Below are 18304 nucleotides of genomic sequence, written 5' to 3' on the forward strand. Positions count from 1 at the left end.
CGGGAACAGAGGCTGGCAGGACAGCTCTGCCATGGCCCCAAGAGCCGCCGAGACAACATAAGGCTCTTTGCCGTTCCGCACCGGCCTCCTCTTCTGAAAACCGTTGGGAAGGGGGCGGATCGTGTCCGAGGAGCAGCCAATCACAGGAGTCTTCTCAGGAGACGTGAGGGCGCGTTCGCCGATTCGGCGTTCCGGGTGGGTGTGGCGCGGCGTGCGAGTAGCGGGGCCAGGGTCGAGCGACGAGTCATCGATCCACGCACCTGAGTTGCGGAACCCGAGGGGCGAGCTTGCGCCCCGCCTGCTTTCCGGCGCTCGGTTAGGCTCTCGCCCGAGGAACGCGGCGAGAGCGGCGGCGGCAGCGGCGCGGGAGCAATCCTCAGACCATTGTCTGGTGAGAGCCGCGCGTTAGCGGGAGACTCGGGAGAGCATCCTGCCTGCCCCCAGGGCCTCTTCCTCCAGCCTCCTATCCCCAGGCCTCAACTCCGCCGCGTCCAGGAGCTTCCCACCCACCGCGCCTCCAGGCCCGCTCCCCAATCTGGTCTTCGCCCTATGTCCCGCGGGCCTACATGATAGGGCCCTTCATTGGCTGTGCCTTGTGGCCCGCGGAGCAGACGGGCTCAGTGTGGGCCTCTATGAGTAGGGGCGAGAGACGTAGAGGGGGACCTAGCTTGACTCCATCCCCTTGGGAAGTGCTGTCCAGACCAGCAAGGAAAGGTAGTGTCCCGTTATGGAGGTGTGCGAGAGAGGGTGGAGAGCTGCTTGACAGACGGGTGTAAAGGACTGGGCTAAAAGATGATCTTGAAGGTACCCGCCCTACCCTATGTTTACATTCTGAGTCTGGGCTTCCTTGAAACTTTGATAAGCGTTTCTTTTTTTCCCCCAACCCCGAGCACGCTTGTAAAATTGTTAGAACACAAGAAAGTGTTCTTTGCTCCTCTGATAGGAGGGGTGGGGTACAGTTTAGCAGTATAGATAACTGGTTAATCCAACTATAGGCGCTCTGGAAGGAGAAACCAAACTGAATTACAGCTCGGGAATAGGGTTCTGAGTTTCAGACCACTTTATATAGCCCTTGCTTCTTATTCTTGTGAGTCTCATCCTCACTGCACTAAAGGGTGATTTATCATGTTCTCTTCAAGGAAGGTTAGCTGTCATGGATGTTTTAGAATGAACAGACACAAGACAAACACTGGGTGTGGGACAGTATCCTGAGAGCTGAAGTCATTCAGATCTGGGTTTGAGTTTTGCTTCTGTCAATTATTAATTACTTAACTGTGATTTGGGGCAAAAAATTATTTTCTCTATGCCCTGTCTGTAAAAGGGGGCTAATAAAGAGGGCTGTTAGGATGAAATGAGTAAACGCTCGTAAAGCTATTAGCACAGTATTTGGCATTTCGGAAGTGCTTAGCAAAAGTTTACTGTTACTGTTGTCTCCTCTGCAGTGACTACTTGAACCAAGTGTTCGTTATTTTAAATTGATTAGCTTAAAAAAATTCTCTTCACAAAGAATTCTTTTTCCACAGTTGAGTGGGACATTATTTTTCTGGAAAGGGTTGTTCACCTGTTGTCAGTATTTATAACTGACAATCTTGGGTTGAGAGAATGCAGAAAGTGATCTTCAGGAATTGGGTTTCTTAGGATTCTCAGTGAGTTCAAGATGAAGGCATACTTCTCCATGAATCATCAATCAACCAATCATCTATCATCTGTCTGTCTATCTTTTGGTGGCTCTGGTTACAGTTATGGAATTAAAGAGTGAAATGGATGCAAATATCCAATCCCTCCTTCTGACTTTCTGAGCTTTAGGCTTGAGGGAGTTATGGACAACACACCAACTTCATAGTGTTTATTTAAAAGACTTCTTGTTTTTAATAATGAAATATTTCAAATATCCTGAAAGGGACAGAAGTCAATATGATACCCTCTATCAATCACCAAGATTTAATACATAATAACATGTTGCCATGTTTGTTTCCGATCCTTGCTTATGGTATGATTTTTTAAAATAAGTGTTTATATAAAGAGAGCTAAAGCCCTTTCATCTCCATTTTCTTTACCCTTTTCTCCCTCTACAGAGGTAACTATAATATTTTCCTGAGTTGGTGTGTAATTTTACTATATATAAATAAACAATATATAGTAATGTTTTGCATATTTTAAAAAATGTACAAAATGGTAGCCAGCTCTTTAGAATTTGCTGTTTTCCCCAATGCTGTCTTTTTGAGATTTATCAATATTGACAAATATAGACATAATCCATTTTATTTATTTATTTTTTTTCACTTAGCCTTAACTTGAAACTCATCCATTTGTTTTAATTGCTGTTCAGTATTCCATTGTGTAAAGAAATCGGTTTTGTTTGTTTTACATTGCACTTTATGCAACTTAGATTCCCCTATCGCAGATTAAGTCCATTTTGTCACATTTATTCATTCTATACTGATGATGAAGACTCTGGCCATAGTTCTCAGTATAAAAATGTATCTATCTTTGGGCACGGTGTCTTACCCAGAACAAATAACAAATATACTGAGCAGAGAAAAAATTTATTAATTTTGTTTCTAGTGCTTCTGTTTGGGAAAGTTGGGTGAGATCTGTTATGTGGTCTAGTGTCATGTACTAGATTGTAAATTCCTAAAAATCCGAAACTAGCTCTTTTTCAGCCCCATGCCTTTCTCCGTTTTCTTCACAGTCCTCTGCACAGAGTAGATACTCAATAAATGTTTGTGACACTGAGTGTTTTTGCTTTCAGAGCTCTCATAACCCTTCATATATTTGAAACGTTGATGGCCAGCAATTTTCAACACTTTGCACTTTTCGATTTGATATTTCCAGTGCCTTTAAACTTTCCCATTTTACCATTTATTTCAGAAATGTAGTTAAAAGCAGTTTAAAAAGCAAAGTATGCAACAACAGTTTGTAGAATATGTTACCAATTGCATAATTTACATTATATGTATTTATAAATTAATATATGTGTATTTATTTATATAGTTATAATTTATCTATGGAAGGATAGATAAGAAACCAGTAACTGTTAGCTTTCAGAGAAAAGAACTATGTGGCTAGGGAACACAGATGAGAAGATTTTTTTTGCTATATAGCCTCTTGTGACTTTTCAGTTTTAAACCATGTGAATATACTACCTAATCAAAAAATAAGTTAAATTAAAATTATTTTTTTGAATACCTCCCCTTAAAAAGACATTTTACCATTATTTTCTTTTTACTATTTAACTTCTTTCTTTAAAAAAGCTTTGGCCTTAAGTAACATCGTTTTATTTTTCACAGTTTATTTATATGGTTAGCTTATTCTCAGTTTAGATAACAATAACCTTTGAGTAACTTGGTAAATATTAACCGTTTAGTACTGCTAGATGGAAAGTTTAATGTTCTTTGTAAGGTAAATACTAATTGACCAACCATAAATGATTTACTTTGCCTCACCCAGCAAATTAAATATCACCAACAATTCATTCAGGTCAATGTGATCAGTGGAAAAAGGATTATGTACAAGAACACTTAGGACAGCCATTTCTGGAAGAACATTTTTGTCTCTTTAATGGTTAGGTAGTGCTTAGGTCTTCTGAATACAACTCTTTTGGCAGAATGCTCATTTTGTTATCTTATAAGTGCTTTCCATTGGGTGTAATTAGCTTTTACTGGGGAAGGTAAATTCAGAGTGAGCCTAACAATGGGACAATTTGCATGGTCACAGAATTTTAGCCTAAGAGAGATGATAGCAGAGGGCTACTGATGGAACTTCCAGTGAGTTTCAGAGTTACTGAAACTCTGTATTGGCATCCTTACGCAAGCTTCTTTGGATTCCTAATTATAAATTTTAAATATTGATACACTTCCTGAAACATGAGTGTTGAGACCAGTCCATGAGGTGAAATTTTTTGTTGATATAGAGAAGTTTAAAATGGTCCATAAAAGAATTCACTTATCTCTTGCTTCTGATTTTTACCTTTTGAATGGAGGGTATAGCATGGCAAAGCAGATGTGCGATAGTATATTTGTGTATGGTAGGGCCACAGTGCTGCTTCAGAGAAAGGCTGCAACTAAGAGGGGTGGGGTGGGAGGAACTGAGGTTTATGTGAAGCCTTTCCAGAAGAGGTGACACTAGACTGAGTTTGAAGGGTGAGTAGGAACCCAGGCAAGAGGGAAAGGGAGTTTTGGGTAGAGATACTGAAAGTTTGTGGGAGCCAGGGCAAAACTAGAGACAGGTAAACTACTTTGACACCTGTTACAGGAATTCTAACCTAAGATGAGGGGATTGGACTAAGGGAAGTCCTGGTGGGGATGAAGAGAAGGAGATAGATTTGAAAGATATTCAGGAGATGGAATTGAAGGCTTGGGAGATATGGGGTGAAGAATAAAAAAGGGTGTCAAGGCATTTGGATGAATGGAATTGCATAACTGAGTTAGAGAACAATTATGGAGGAACAGCTTTGGAAAAGAAAATGAGTTCGGGCCAGGCGCGGTGGCTCACTCCTGTAATCCTAGCACTTTGGGAGGCCGAGGCGGGAGGATTGCCTGAGCTCAGGAGTTCGAGACTAGCTTGAGCAAGAGCGAGACCCTGGCTGTACAAAAAATAGAAAAATTTGCTGGATATGGTGGCATGGGCTACTCAGGAGGCTGGGGCAGGAGGATCACTTGATCCCAGGAGTTTGAGGTTGCAGTGAGCTATGATGTCACTGCTGCACTTTAGCCAGGGTGACAGAGTGAGACCCTGTCTCAAAAAAAATAAATAAAAATAAAAATAAACAAATGGTGATTAAGGACTTATAACTGAAAGTTCTATTTTTGTATCTAGGGGTTATTCTGATTATAAACAATACTTTTTATTTTTACAACTTCAGGAACTCTATTTTAAGAACCTCTCAAAACGAAAAAAACAAGTCATGGAGAAGAATGGGAATAACCGAAAGCTTCGGGTTTGTGTTGCTACTTGCAACCGTGCAGATTATTCTAAACTTGCCCCTATCATGTTTGGCATTAAAACGGAACCTGAATTCTTTGAACTTGATGTGGTGGTTCTTGGCTCTCACCTGATAGATGACTATGGGTAAGATGAAAGTATTTTCTTATTCTTCATTGCAACAGTGTACTGGAGAGAAGTTGGATTTTGTAGTCATATAGGCCCACCTTCAAATCCCATTTCTGCCATTTAGTTTTTATGTGGCCTTGGAGAAATCACTTAGCATCTCTGAGTCTCAGTTTCCTCAATTATAAAATGGAGTGAAAACCATATTGTAACTTGTTGTGAGGAATGGAGATAATGATATAAAGCATCCATCACAGTGATGCTGCTTAGTAGATGCTTGATAAATGATAGCTGTAAATGTTATTACTATTATTTGTTATTATATTCAGAGGAAATGCCACTTGTAAATATATATTGTGTGACTATAAAAATGTGATTCCGTGTAATCTGTATTTTGAGTTCTAATGGCAATTCTTTAAAACTGGTTTATAGGTCAATAGCATATAAAGTAGTGGATATGGAACACGATTTTAAAAATCTAATTTAAAAAATATAATTCTACAAGATAAACTAGAATGTTATATTACTATGGCCATCGATATTTATTTTGGTGACATTAGGTTTGTTATTGATCACAGGCTACATTTAAAAAATGAAGGTTGGAAATTAAAAAAAAGTAAAAAATAAATGTTGGGTAATCTTTGAGGAACAGAATATATAAACCAGAAATGAACATTTATTTTGCTATATGTAACAAAGCTACATTTAGCGCAGCCTTGTGGCATGAAAACGTTATTGCAGTCTCCAAAGATGGTCACAAATACAATATTATATATGAAAGAAGCTTATGTTAAATTGTCCTTTTCAGGCTGTTCTTTAAAAACAAGACAACAGCAGCAAAACTAATAAATAAAAACCTGCTTCCAAAAACCAATTTGGCAATTTGCTCTTAGAAAATACTTAAAGAATAGAAAAGAAACTTACAGATAGCTTAGGGATCCCTAGATTTTTTTTTTTTTAATGTGAAATGAATTCTGACTATTTAAGAAAATCCCCTTGGGTGATAGGACAAGGTGGAAGAAAAATTTTAGCTAGATCCTGAGATGAAAGTCTGAGTGGGTTCTTTTACTTGTAAGAAAGCTTTAATAGGAAGACTAGTGAAAGAGAAACTCTTAGTAGGTTTCTTATCTGCCTACCACAGTTATTAAGGGTGGAAAGGTAGTATTTGTCTGGAGAAATTTGACTAGTACATAGTAAAAATGTATGTTTAAAATATATTCTAACAAAAGAAATTGGTTCCTTCCGGGGAGAGGAATTAGATGCCTGGGGAACAAAAGCGAGAGGCTTTTTACTGTATAATCTCTTGTACATTTTGAATTTTAAACCATGTGAATATATTATCTATTTTTAAAAAGACATTAAAACAGTAGAAAAATAAACTACTTTCTATTTCAACTCATTGGAGATTTTTAAAAAACTTACATTTTTATACTCTTAAGAATTGAGTAAAAAAGGAGATCAAATGAGTAATAACAGATTATTTAGAAGTTCATTTGTTAACTTAAAAAATATTAAGCATTTAGAATGTACCAAGTGGCATATACAGACAATATACAGATAAATAGTAAAAATGAGAAATAATAACAGAGGAAATAAAATGATAAACCAAAACTTGTAACAAAAAATAAATTCAAGGCCGGGCGTGGTGGCTCACGCCTGTAATCCTAGCACTCTGGGAGGCCGAGGCGGGCGGATTGTTTGAGCTCAGGAGTTCGAAACCAGCCTGAGCAAGAGCGAGACCCCGTCTCTACTAAAAATAGAAAGAAATTAATTGGACAACTAAAAATATACAGAAAAAATTAGCCGGACATGGTGGCGCGTGCCTGTAGTCCCAGCTACCCGGCAGGCTGAGGCAGGAGGATGAGGATCGCTTGAGCCCAGGAGTTTGAGGTTGCTGTGAGCTAGGCTGACGCCACGGCACTCTAGCCCGGGCAAAAAGAGTGAGACTCTGTCTAAAAAAAAAGAAAAGAAATTTAGGTTCTCGTAATGGAAGGGCAGTTTATACCTGACTAACTCTCCCACAGTTACTCCTTATTTTTAAAAATAATTGAAGGCACTGGTGAGCAACAAACAGCAGGCAAAGGCTGAAGGAGATCAATCCACAAAATAAGGGAACTATGGTAGGTGAGATCCATGTTTAAATAGCTTTCCCCCTGAGAATATCCCCCCGTCTGCATGGTGTAGGTTGGCTAGAAAGCCACAAGCAGAAAGCCACAGTTGTTTAGGTTGAGGTGCTAGAAAGTGGAACTCGGGCTGCCATAGCATCTGGAAATTGAGAGGGAAGATTCTGGAAATGAGGGAGCCACAGAGGACAAGCTCCAAAATCTGTACTTAAATTCTTCTCAGGTTCTTGGTTGACCACTGAATTACACATGCATGGGACTCCAAGAATTCTGGTAGAAAGCAACAGCTAGGGGCTGAAGAAACTGAGCAGACATTTCATCTGTCTACCTCAGGGGAGATGGTTTGGAGTTTGAGACTACCTTGTAGATCAAGGTAGAGGGGCTTCATAAACACTTCAGGCTTTTCATTGAAACCTCAGAAGGGCCACACACCTTAGGAGCAAACTACATCCAATTTGCTCCTTAAGAGCAAAACTGAAACAGATTCACCCTAATGAAGTATTAAACTAAACTTCTACAAGGTATTCATTTAGCTGCCTGCTCAAACAAAAATCAAGTCTTAAGAGTAAGATAACAGACTGGGCGCAATGGCTCATGCCTGTAGTCCTAGCACTCTAGGACGATGAGGTGGGAAGATTGCTTGAGCTCAGGAGTTCAAGACTAGCCTGAGCAAGAATGAGACCTTGTCTCTACTAAAAATAGAAAAAGTAGCCAGGCGTCATAGTGTGCAATGCACATGTAGTCCCAGGTACTCGGGAGGCTGAGGCAGAAGGATCGCTTGAGCCCAGGAGTTTGAGGTTGTAGTGAGCTGTGGTGATGCCACTGTACTCTAGCCCGGGTGACAGAGTGAGACTCTGTCTCAAAAAAAAAAAAAAAAAGATAACAGAACCCAATGTTCTGTATATAATCACAAATTACAAGGTGTGTGAAGAAACAGGAAAATTTGACCCAACATCAAGAGAAAAAGTAGTCAATAGAAAGAACCAGAGAGAAAGGGGAACTATAAAAAAAGAAGCAAATAAGTCTAGAACTGAAAAATATAATATATGAAATGAAAAATCCAATTGATGTAGATGCTGAAGAGAAGAGAGACCTAGTGACATTGAAGACAGATTCATAGGAAATATCCAGCTGAAGAACAGAATGAAAAAAATGAACCAGAGCCTCAGTGACATCTGAGACAATATCAAAAGCAATCTAATATTCATTTAACTAGTGTCTCAGAAACAGAGGAGGGGAAAAAAATGGGGCAGTTAAATCTTAGAAGAAATAGTGGCTAGAGTTTTCCAAATTTGGTGAAAAAAATCGGTATACAGATGCAGGAAAGTCAACAAACCCCAAAAAATAAATACAAAGAAAACTACACTTAATCATGGCATAGTTGAACTGCTGACAACTAAGGAAAATCTTGAAGCAGCAAGAGAAAAATGGTGTTTCTTCCAGGAGAACAATGATATGAATGATAACTGACTCTTCATCTGAATCAGTCGAGGCTAGAAGATGATGAAACATCTTTAGTGTGCTCAAAGGAAAAAGAAAAACTGTTAATACAGATTTTTTTATCCAATGAAAATATCCTTTAAAAATAAAGATGAAGTAAAGATATTTTCAGATAAAAGCAAATTATCACCAGCAGGTATGTACTGTAAAACATGCTGAGGCAAGTTTCAGACTGAAGAAAAATGATACCTGTTGGAAACTTAGACTTACAGGAAGGAATGACTAGAAATGGTAACTATATGGGTAAATATAAAAGAATACCTTTTTTATTCTCTTAAATGTCTAAAAATTTATAGTAAAAATAAAACTTTGTACAAACATCATAACATTGTATTTTGAGTTTTATAATGTAAGTAGATTAAAATATATGACATAGTAGCACAAAGGATAGGAGTGGAAGTATATTGTTGTAGGGGTCTTATTATACATAAAGTGATGTGATAATTCATAGGAAACTGATAAGTATTCATTTCTCTAGAATAGCCACAAAAAATAATACAGAAATATATAAATAAAAGTCCAGTTGAGGAAGTAAATGGATTACTAAGAAATAATCTATTAATCCAAAAGAATGCAGGAACAAGGGAACAACAACAAAATACACATGGGACAAATAAGAAACAAATGGCAAAATGGTAGAACTAAACCTGGACATATCAATGTTTACATTAAATGTAAATGAATTTATCCAATTAAAAGACAGTGATTCAATGCGCACTGCCCAAAGGATGGACATATTTGAAACTCAGACTTGGGGGTTGGCAAGAGCAACATACGTAACCTAAACATCTGTACCCCCATAATATGCTGAAATAAAAAAAAATTAAAAAACAAAAAAAGACAGTGATTGTCAGACTAGGTAAAAAAGCCATATGCTGTCTTCCAGAGATTCTAAATATAAAGACACAGATTAAAAATAAAGGAATGAAAAAAGATACAGTATACCAACAGTAAACATAATAGAGCTGGTGCGATTGTTTCTATCAAAATAGACTTTAATTCAGTGACCATTACTATAGACAAATAGGGACTTCTGCCCTTAACAGACATTAAAATGATGAAAGATCAATTCATTAGGAAGATGTAACAATACTAAATATGTATGTATCTAATAATGGAATTTCAAAATACATGAAGCAAAATTTGAGAGAACTAAAGGGAGAAATAGACAAACTTATAATCAAAGTTGGAGATTTTAACCCCCCTCTCGGGAATTGATACAATAGGTAACTAGGAAATCCCCAAGGATACAGAAGCCTGGATTCAAATGATCAATCACCTTTACGTACTTGACTTTTATAGATCACTGTACCCAGTTACTGCAGAATACACGTTCTTTTCAAATGCATGTGAATGTTCACCAAGGTAGACATACCCTCAGCCATTAAGTCTTAATAGATTTCAAAAGATTGAAATACTAGAGAATGTATTCTCTGATCACAACAATTAAATTAGAAATCAATTACAAAAGGATAACTAGGAAAGCCCCAAATATTTGGAAATTAAACACTATGCTTCTCAATAGCCCGTGGATAAAACAAAATCATAAGGGAAATTAGAAAATATTTTAAACTGAATAATAAATATTAAAATATATCAAAATTTATTGGGTACAGATGGAGCTGCGCTTAGGGGGAAATTTATGGGTTTAAATACTTATATTAAAAAAGAGAAGCTTAGAGTCAATGATCTATGTTTTTACTTTAATAAGAAAAAGCCAAGCACAGTGGATCACGCCTGTAATCAGCATTTTGCAAGGCCTCAGTGGGAGGATTGCTTTAGGTCAGGAGTTCAAGACCAGCGTGGGCAACATTGTAAGACCCTGTCTCTATAAATAATTAAAAAATTAGCTGGCTATGGTGCTGTTCACCTGGGTCCCAGCTACTCAGGAGGCTGGGACAGGAGGATCACCTGAAGCCAGGAGTTCAAGGCTGCAGTGAGGTATGGTCTGGCCACTGCACTCCAGCCTGGGCAACACAGCAAGACATTGTCTCTATAAAAAAAAAAAAAAACAGAGAGAAAATTAAACCCAAAGTAAGTAAGTAGAAGGAAGGAAACAATAAAGAGTAGAAATCAATGAAATATAAAAGCAGATAAACAATAGACAAAATTAACAGAGCCAAAAATTAATTCTTTAAAAATATTAATAAAATTGGCAAACTCCTAGCAATGCACAAGAAAAAAAAGACCATAGAAATTACTAATATAGAAATGACTAAAAGAATATCTCTATTTATTCTACAGACATTAAAAAGATAAAAGGAGACTATTCTGCCAATAAATTTGACAGGTTAGATGAAATGGGAAAATTCCTTGAAAAAGCACTGCTTACCAAAACTGATACAGAGAAATAGAAAATCCCAATGCAGGGGGGAATGAAGAGAAGTTGGTTAATGGGTACAAAAATACAGTTAGAAGGAATAAGTTCTAGTATTTGATAGTACAGTAAGGAAATTATAGTTAGCAATAATTTAGTGTATCAAAATCTTTCAAAATAGCTAGAAGAGAAGAATTGTAATGTTCCCAACACAAAGAAAAATGTTTGAGATGATGGATATCCTCATTACCCTGAGTTGATGTGTAATGACACATTGTATACTTGTATCAGAATATAACATGTGCCCCCAAAATATGTATGTGATAAAAAAATTTAAAAAAATCTCAATAGCCCACTATTAAAGAAATTTAATTTATTATCAAAGACTTCTTTGGAAAATAATTTCCCACAAAGATGGCTTCACTTACTTATTCTGTCAAAGATTTAAGGAAGAAATTAACACCACTCTTATATAAACGTCTTCAGAAAATAGAGGAGGAAGAAGCTTTCCAGCTCATTTTATAAGGCCAGCATAATCCTGATATCAAAACCTGACAAAGACAAAGGAAAATGAAAATTCAGACCAGTGTCCCTCATGAATATAGCACAGAGAGGCCCCACTAGGGCAAGGCTTAGTGGAGCTGTGGGGACAGGGCCACTCCCGAGGCCCATAGGCATAAAAAATTTAAACAACTTATTAGCAAGTCACATCCAGCAATATAAAAAACAGATAATACATCATGACCTGTGAGTTTATCTCAAGAATTTAAGATTGACTTAACATTTGAAAATCAGTGTAATTCACATATTAACAGAATAAAGGGGAAAACCCATACTATCTTCTCAGTAGATACCAAAAAAAGCATTTGACACAATTTAAACAGCCAGTTATGATAAAAACTCTTAGCAAACTTGGAATAGAAGGGAAACGTCAATCTGATAAAGGCCATCTGTGAAAAACCTATAGCTAACATAAAATTTATGCTTTCCCCCTAAGATTAGGAACAAGGTCAGGATTTCCACTTTTACCACCTCTCTTCAACTTGTACAGGATGTGTGACAGCCAGTGCATTAAAGCAAGAAATAGAAATAAAGGTATAATAATTGTCTTTATTTACAGATAATATGATTTTTTATGTAGCAAAATCTACAAAATGACTACTAGAACATCTATATGATATGAAATGATATATATAAAGAATCTTTAATGATCTGAGAAAATATTAAATGGATTAAGTAGATTACAAAATTGTATGTACAATGTGTTCTCAACCACGTTAAAATATTTGCATAAAAATAGCTAGGAAGAAATCAAAATAATAACATTTGTTATTGCTGAGTGGTAGGTTTGTGAATAGTAATTTTCTGTATTTTCCAATTTTTAAATAATAAACATCTACTACATAATTTTTTAAAGACAGTATGTTTAAAAATTTAGTCCTAACAGGAAACCTTAAGGCATTGAGGGTTGCTCTTGTAATTGAAGCGTAAAGCAAACTTGAAATTTCATTTTGCAATTGCTTTAATTCTGTGAAGCCTACATGTTCATTCTATATAAAATTATGCTTGCATTAATGTTACCATACAAAGAGAGTCCAGGAGATCATTTTTATCATTCAGAAATTTATAATATTATAGTGACATATCAGGTATCTTGCTCCCTCCTATTTTATTTTTTGTAGAAAAAAAAATGAGCTTTATTTTTGTAAGGAACATTTTTTTCCTGTTAAGTGCATACTTTTATTTTAAAAAATTGATATTAAAAAGAAAAAGAAAAAAGTCTTGACCCCTGTTAAAAGTTTGGTTTCTTTCTTCCTAATAAAAACATTAGCCTTCAGATGGTTTTCCTCCAGGTACTGACTTGGAGGGGAGGGGGTACAAGTGATCCTTCCAAGGTGCTAAATGTGTTATATCTTGATCTGGGTGGTGGTTACAGAGGTACTCATATAAAAAAATTATCAGACTATATAAATATTTTAATATATAAACACTTATAGTCTATTATACTCTTTTTGTGTGTAAGTTATACTTCAATTTATTTACTTTAACAAGTAAAATTTTAAAAACGTTTCTCCCTTCAGGGTTGTTGTTAGATTGCTTTTCTTGTATGTTATGGCCCTGTGTTTAAGAACATGCTCTCAACATCTTTATTTCTCTCCTGTCTTAGAAATACATATCGCATGATTGAGCAAGATGACTTTGACATTAATACCAGGCTGCACACTATTGTTAGAGGAGAAGATGAGGCAGCCATGGTGGAGTCAGTGGGCCTGGCCCTAGTAAAGCTACCAGATGTCCTTAATCGCCTGAAGCCTGATATCATGATTGTTCATGGAGACAGGTTTGATGCCCTGGCTCTGGCTACATCCGCTGCCTTAATGAACATCCGAATCCTTCACATTGAAGGTGGGGAAGTCAGTGGGACCATTGATGACTCTATCAGACATGCCATAACAAAACTGGCTCATTACCACGTGTGCTGCACCCGAAGTGCAGAGCAGCACCTGATATCCATGTGTGAGGACCATGATCGCATCCTTTTGGCAGGCTGCCCTTCCTATGACAAACTTCTCTCAGCCAAGAACAAAGACTATATGAGCATCATTCGGATGTGGTTAGGTATGTATATCAGACTTTATTCAGTCTAATGGCTGTTTTTGTGAGAAACTGCTGGGTATGTTTTGATCCTTTTGGAAACTGTCATGGATAGGATATTCCATTAGTAATCAGAAGGCCAAAGTTATGTAATTCATAGATCTTGCTGTATGGTATGATTTCTTCTCTGAGATTCACCTTTTCTGTAAAACAGGCTTAATGGATTGATTTTTTTTAAAGTCCATGCTATATTTATACAATAGAATACTTTTAATTCATTAAATATAACATTGTGGGTGAATTTTTAGTTACAAGGACAGATCCTGATTGTCAAGAAGGAAAAAATAAAGCAAGTTCCAAAATTATACATGTAATATCATGCCATTTTTATAAAAACTGTAACAGTGGAAAGTTTAAGTATGTATACCAAGTCATTTATTATATTTATTTCTAGTGTGGGATTATTAGTGTTTTTATTTGTTTTTCTGCATTTTTTAATACAATGGAAAAATTGTTATTTTTATTAAAAAGGAAACATCATAATTGTAGCATTAGAGATAATCTTTGTAAGTAAGACTTCAAGTGATTTTCCCACCTTGGCCTCCCACACTGCTAAAATTACAGGCATGACCCACTATGCCTGGCCCATTCTATATATTTCTTATACCTGGACATATTTGCAGTTATCAAGGAACCTGTCTAGATAATACTGATGGAACAAACTTCTGTCTCTCAGTCTGTTCTTTCTGTATGCTTATAAGTAAACACTCTTGCATTCTGTTCTGGTTGTACAGTTAGCTCTATATGTATTTTGGAAAACTTTGTGTTACTGAAAAACTTATAATGAATGGAAAATAATCATTAGAAAGCAGAATGCAGCAAGATTGTACTTGTATGGCTTAAAGTCCTATTTGGGAACATTTTTTGGCAATTCTTTATGAAATAAAGAATGACAAAACAGCCCAAACTGGATTTTTTTGTTTGTTAAACCAGTCAAAAAGAAAACCAAGACAATGAGCCAGAGCCATCCACCCCTGGCAATAATACATTTTGTGTCTGCTTTTTGATGTGCAACTTCTTATGTTATCACTCTGCTTCTAGGAAAATAGGATTGGGTAGGCCATATATAACATGCAGCTTTGTAACCAGGGCAATAATACATAACAATCTTAATAAAAATATTAGTAAAGTTAAAAAGACATGTTAAATTCCTAATAATGAAAGAAAATACCATGATAAATATAGGACTTTACAACATAAAACAAAATGCTGGTACCTTAATGGGATGGGTTGTATAAAGGGCTGAGGCTGCTGAGTTATAGATACAAAGGCAGGCAGAATGTCAAAAGTTGCAGGTTGAGAAGCAGATACAGGCTTTGCACTAATGTATTATTGCCAGGGTAGCTCTGGCTCATTGTCATGTGTTTTCTTTTTCACTGGTTTAAAAAAAGACATTTAGTTTTTGCTGTTTTGCCATCCTTTCATAAAGAAACAACTTAAATGGTTCCATATAGAACCTTAAGTTACAAAGCACAACCCCACTGCATTCTGTGTTGTATGGTATTTTCTGTGGACTACAGGCATTTCTTAATCAGACTTAAAGAAGAAGATAAATGAGAACTGGAAAGCTTTCATGGGGAAAATGCTGAGATTTTTCTTCCTCTTCACTTTCTGCTTGCCCTTTAGCAATAGGTTATAGCAGTAAGTTATATAGAACAATCCTCTGCATGGGACTGTAGAAGCTCCATAACATCCTCACTTTCAAAGAAAAATTGCCCACAAAATGCCCAAAGACAGAGAGACTTGTCCTATAAATGTTTTCAAGATGGAGTACAAGGGCAAACAGAACCAAGAGAAAGAATGCGGGTGAAGGGCCTCGTTGTGAGACTGTTTCTACATTTACATTAGGGTTCTTTGCATTCTGCTGTGAGGAATCATGTATGAATAACGCAACTGTTAATACTACGTTAAAGGCTGACATCATTCCTCTTTTTACCAGTCACGGATGAGCTAATTCATATTGTAGAAACATGCATTATAGCAGAACAGACTTGTACCTGTGGTCAGTTTGCAGCATATACATAGTATTGCCAGATCCTTTACAGTGAAAGCACTTCTTTTATTGCTACTACTTCCTCTAAGTTTTTAATTCTCTTTGAAATAGTTTCTTCTAATGGCCCTCATCTGTATCTAGTAGATTATTTATGTTGATCTCATCTTTCTAGACTTCTGTTAACTGTAAAAAATGTAAGAGGATGTTTTCCTCTAATGTTTTATCAAGTTTCTGATAGATTCTTTTAAGCCTTCAGGTCTTTTTCCTACTTTGTACAAAAATTTAGTATTTTTTCCCCTTTCCCTCAACTCCAAAAATTTAATAATTAAATCCCCCTCCCCTTCCAGTTTAGAATCTAATATGGGACCTAATACTTTTTTAAAATAAAATTTTAGAGCCAATATGGTATTTTAAATCAAATACTACTAAAGATTCTAACTTAGTAAAAATCCTGTCACCATTAAATCAGAAAAAATAACTGCTGCTTGTTGAATTTGGAAGTTAATGATAAACTATATATTTAACGATAAAATTGATCATTAAAATTAATATCACAGGCCAGGTGTGGTGGCTCATGCCTCTAATCCTAGCACGCTGGGAGGCCGAGGTGGGAGGAGTGCTTGAGCACAGGAGTTTGAGACCAGCCTGAGTGAGATCCTGTCTCTACAAAAAAAAGAGCGAGATCCTGTCTCTACAAAAAATAGAAAATTTAGCTGGGCATTGTGGCACACACCTGTAGTCCCAGTTTCTTGGAGGCTGAGGCAAGCGGATTTCTTGAGCCCAGGAGTTTGAGGTTGCAGTGAGCTACAATGATGCCACTGCATTCTACCCAGGGTGACAGAGACTCTGTCTCAAAAAAAAAAAAATTAATATCACAGAGAAAGATATCCTTTCATTAAAAATAAGTGAGTGGAGCTCATTTTCACCCTGTTGAATCAGGTAGGTCATGGTATGGGGAAACTCCTGTGCATTACATGAAATATGTTTAATGCTCATTCAATCTCTAAATGCCCTGGTTTGCAGCATATTATTATTCATTAATATTGCTGATTATTCCTCAGAAACATTAGACATTGGGAAGCTTCACATTTTTCTAGTGTTTTGGAATATTTTGGATTTTAAAACAATGAATTTCTAGTACCTGCTATTTAAAGTTATGTTTGTTGTGGCAAGCATCTTTGTAAAATGGTAAGTTTGCTGAATGCTTGGACTTGTTGCTGTAAGTTCTTATCATTTGATCTTAATTTGGATGCCCTGCTTAGAATGTGACAAACTATTTTTACCTTAGAATTTTTGAAAGCACAAACTTTAGGGCCTTGCTTTTAGAATTTACTTCTTTGTCTTTTGAGATTCTTAACTTAATAAAGTAATGTGGTTTGATTTTCTTTAAACAGGTGATGATGTAAAATCTAAAGATTACATTGTTGCACTGCAGCACCCTGTGACCACTGACATTAAGCATTCCATAAAAATGTTTGAGTTAACATTGGATGCACTTATCTCATTTAACAAGCGGACCCTAGTTCTATTTCCAAATATTGATGCAGGTAATTGAACTTGAAAATGAAATTATGCCACTGCCTTTTCAAATTTTACATTTCAATTATCTATTCTTTTGACTGCCTTCCTGTCTTGCTCTTCTTATCTTCGATGACCACTATATTCTGAAATGCATTCCAATTTTCAAAGGATTACTGATTTTGCTGTAGCTCAGAGTTTGTAGTGTTTTGTCAAGTCTAGTAGAAACTTACTCACGCCTGTAATCCTAGCACTCTGGGAGGCTGAGGCGGGAGGATCACTCGAGGTCAGGAGTTCAAGACCAGCCCGAACAAGAGCGAGACCCCGTCTCTACTAAAAAATAGAAAGAAATTATCTGGACAACTAAAAATACATAGAAAAAATTAGCTGGGCATGGTGGCACATGCCTGTAGTCCCAGCTACTCAGGAGGCTGAGGCAGAAGGATCGCTTGAGCCTAGGAGTTTGAGGTTACTGTGAGCTAGACTGACGCCACGGCACTCTAGCCCAGGCAACAGAGTGAGACTCTGTCTCCAAAAAAAAAAAAAAGAAAAAGGAAACTTAATAAGCAAGCAATAAATACTAAAAAAAGGTCTTTCTGTTCTACTTTAGTCTCACGTTTAGTCTCGTCCCTCCGCAGTTTCCACCAGTAAGAAACTGCACTAGCCAAGAGACACAGACCCTAGAAGCTAAAGCGAAAGAGTGTCTCTAGGAAAGTAATGATTCCACTGACTGTAGTAAAATAGCCATAATTATTATTTCTTGTTTCCTTTCTTATTTATGGTAGCTATACCTTAAAGTAACCTTGAGCTTAAGCGGTTTAGATCTGGAGTCCCCAACCAGTTGATCCTCAAGCCTGCCCTGGTTGATCACCTACTGGTGGATGGTATTGTAGGCTTTGGTGCTAGTGAGACCTTAGGCAAGTTAATGGGAACATGAGATATACATGAGAAATGTCAGAGCAAGGCCTAACACTGAGGACTTTTCAAACACTGGTTATTTATTTATTTATTTATTTTTTTCAGACAAAGTCTCACTCTGTTGCCCGGGCTGGAGTGCCATGGCATCAGTCTAGCTCACAGCAACCTAAACTCCTGGGCTCAAGCAATCCTACTGCCTCAGCCTCCCGAGTAGCTGGGACTACAGGCATG

At 36.8% G+C, this 18304-nt stretch overlaps 1 protein-coding gene across 1 annotated transcript in view; it reads left to right on the top strand.

The window, feature by feature from the left end:
- The first annotated feature begins 358 nt into the window (after positions 1-358).
- GNE (glucosamine (UDP-N-acetyl)-2-epimerase/N-acetylmannosamine kinase) overlaps positions 359-18304 on the top strand; it is a 37348-nt gene continuing 19402 nt past the window's right edge. Inside the window, exons 1-4 of the mRNA XM_012656543.1 lie at positions 359-391; positions 4865-5070; positions 13157-13608; positions 17032-17184. Of these exons, the coding sequence (XP_012511997.1) occupies positions 4907-5070; positions 13157-13608; positions 17032-17184 (769 nt within the window). The 5' untranslated portion in view covers positions 359-391; positions 4865-4906. The remainder of the gene's footprint in view (positions 392-4864; positions 5071-13156; positions 13609-17031; positions 17185-18304) is intronic.

The sequence above is a fragment of the Propithecus coquereli genome, unplaced genomic scaffold (assembly GCF_000956105.1).
Source record: "Propithecus coquereli isolate 6110/MARCELLA unplaced genomic scaffold, Pcoq_1.0 Scaffold114, whole genome shotgun sequence".
NCBI classification, from domain to species: domain Eukaryota; kingdom Metazoa; phylum Chordata; class Mammalia; order Primates; family Indriidae; genus Propithecus; species Propithecus coquereli.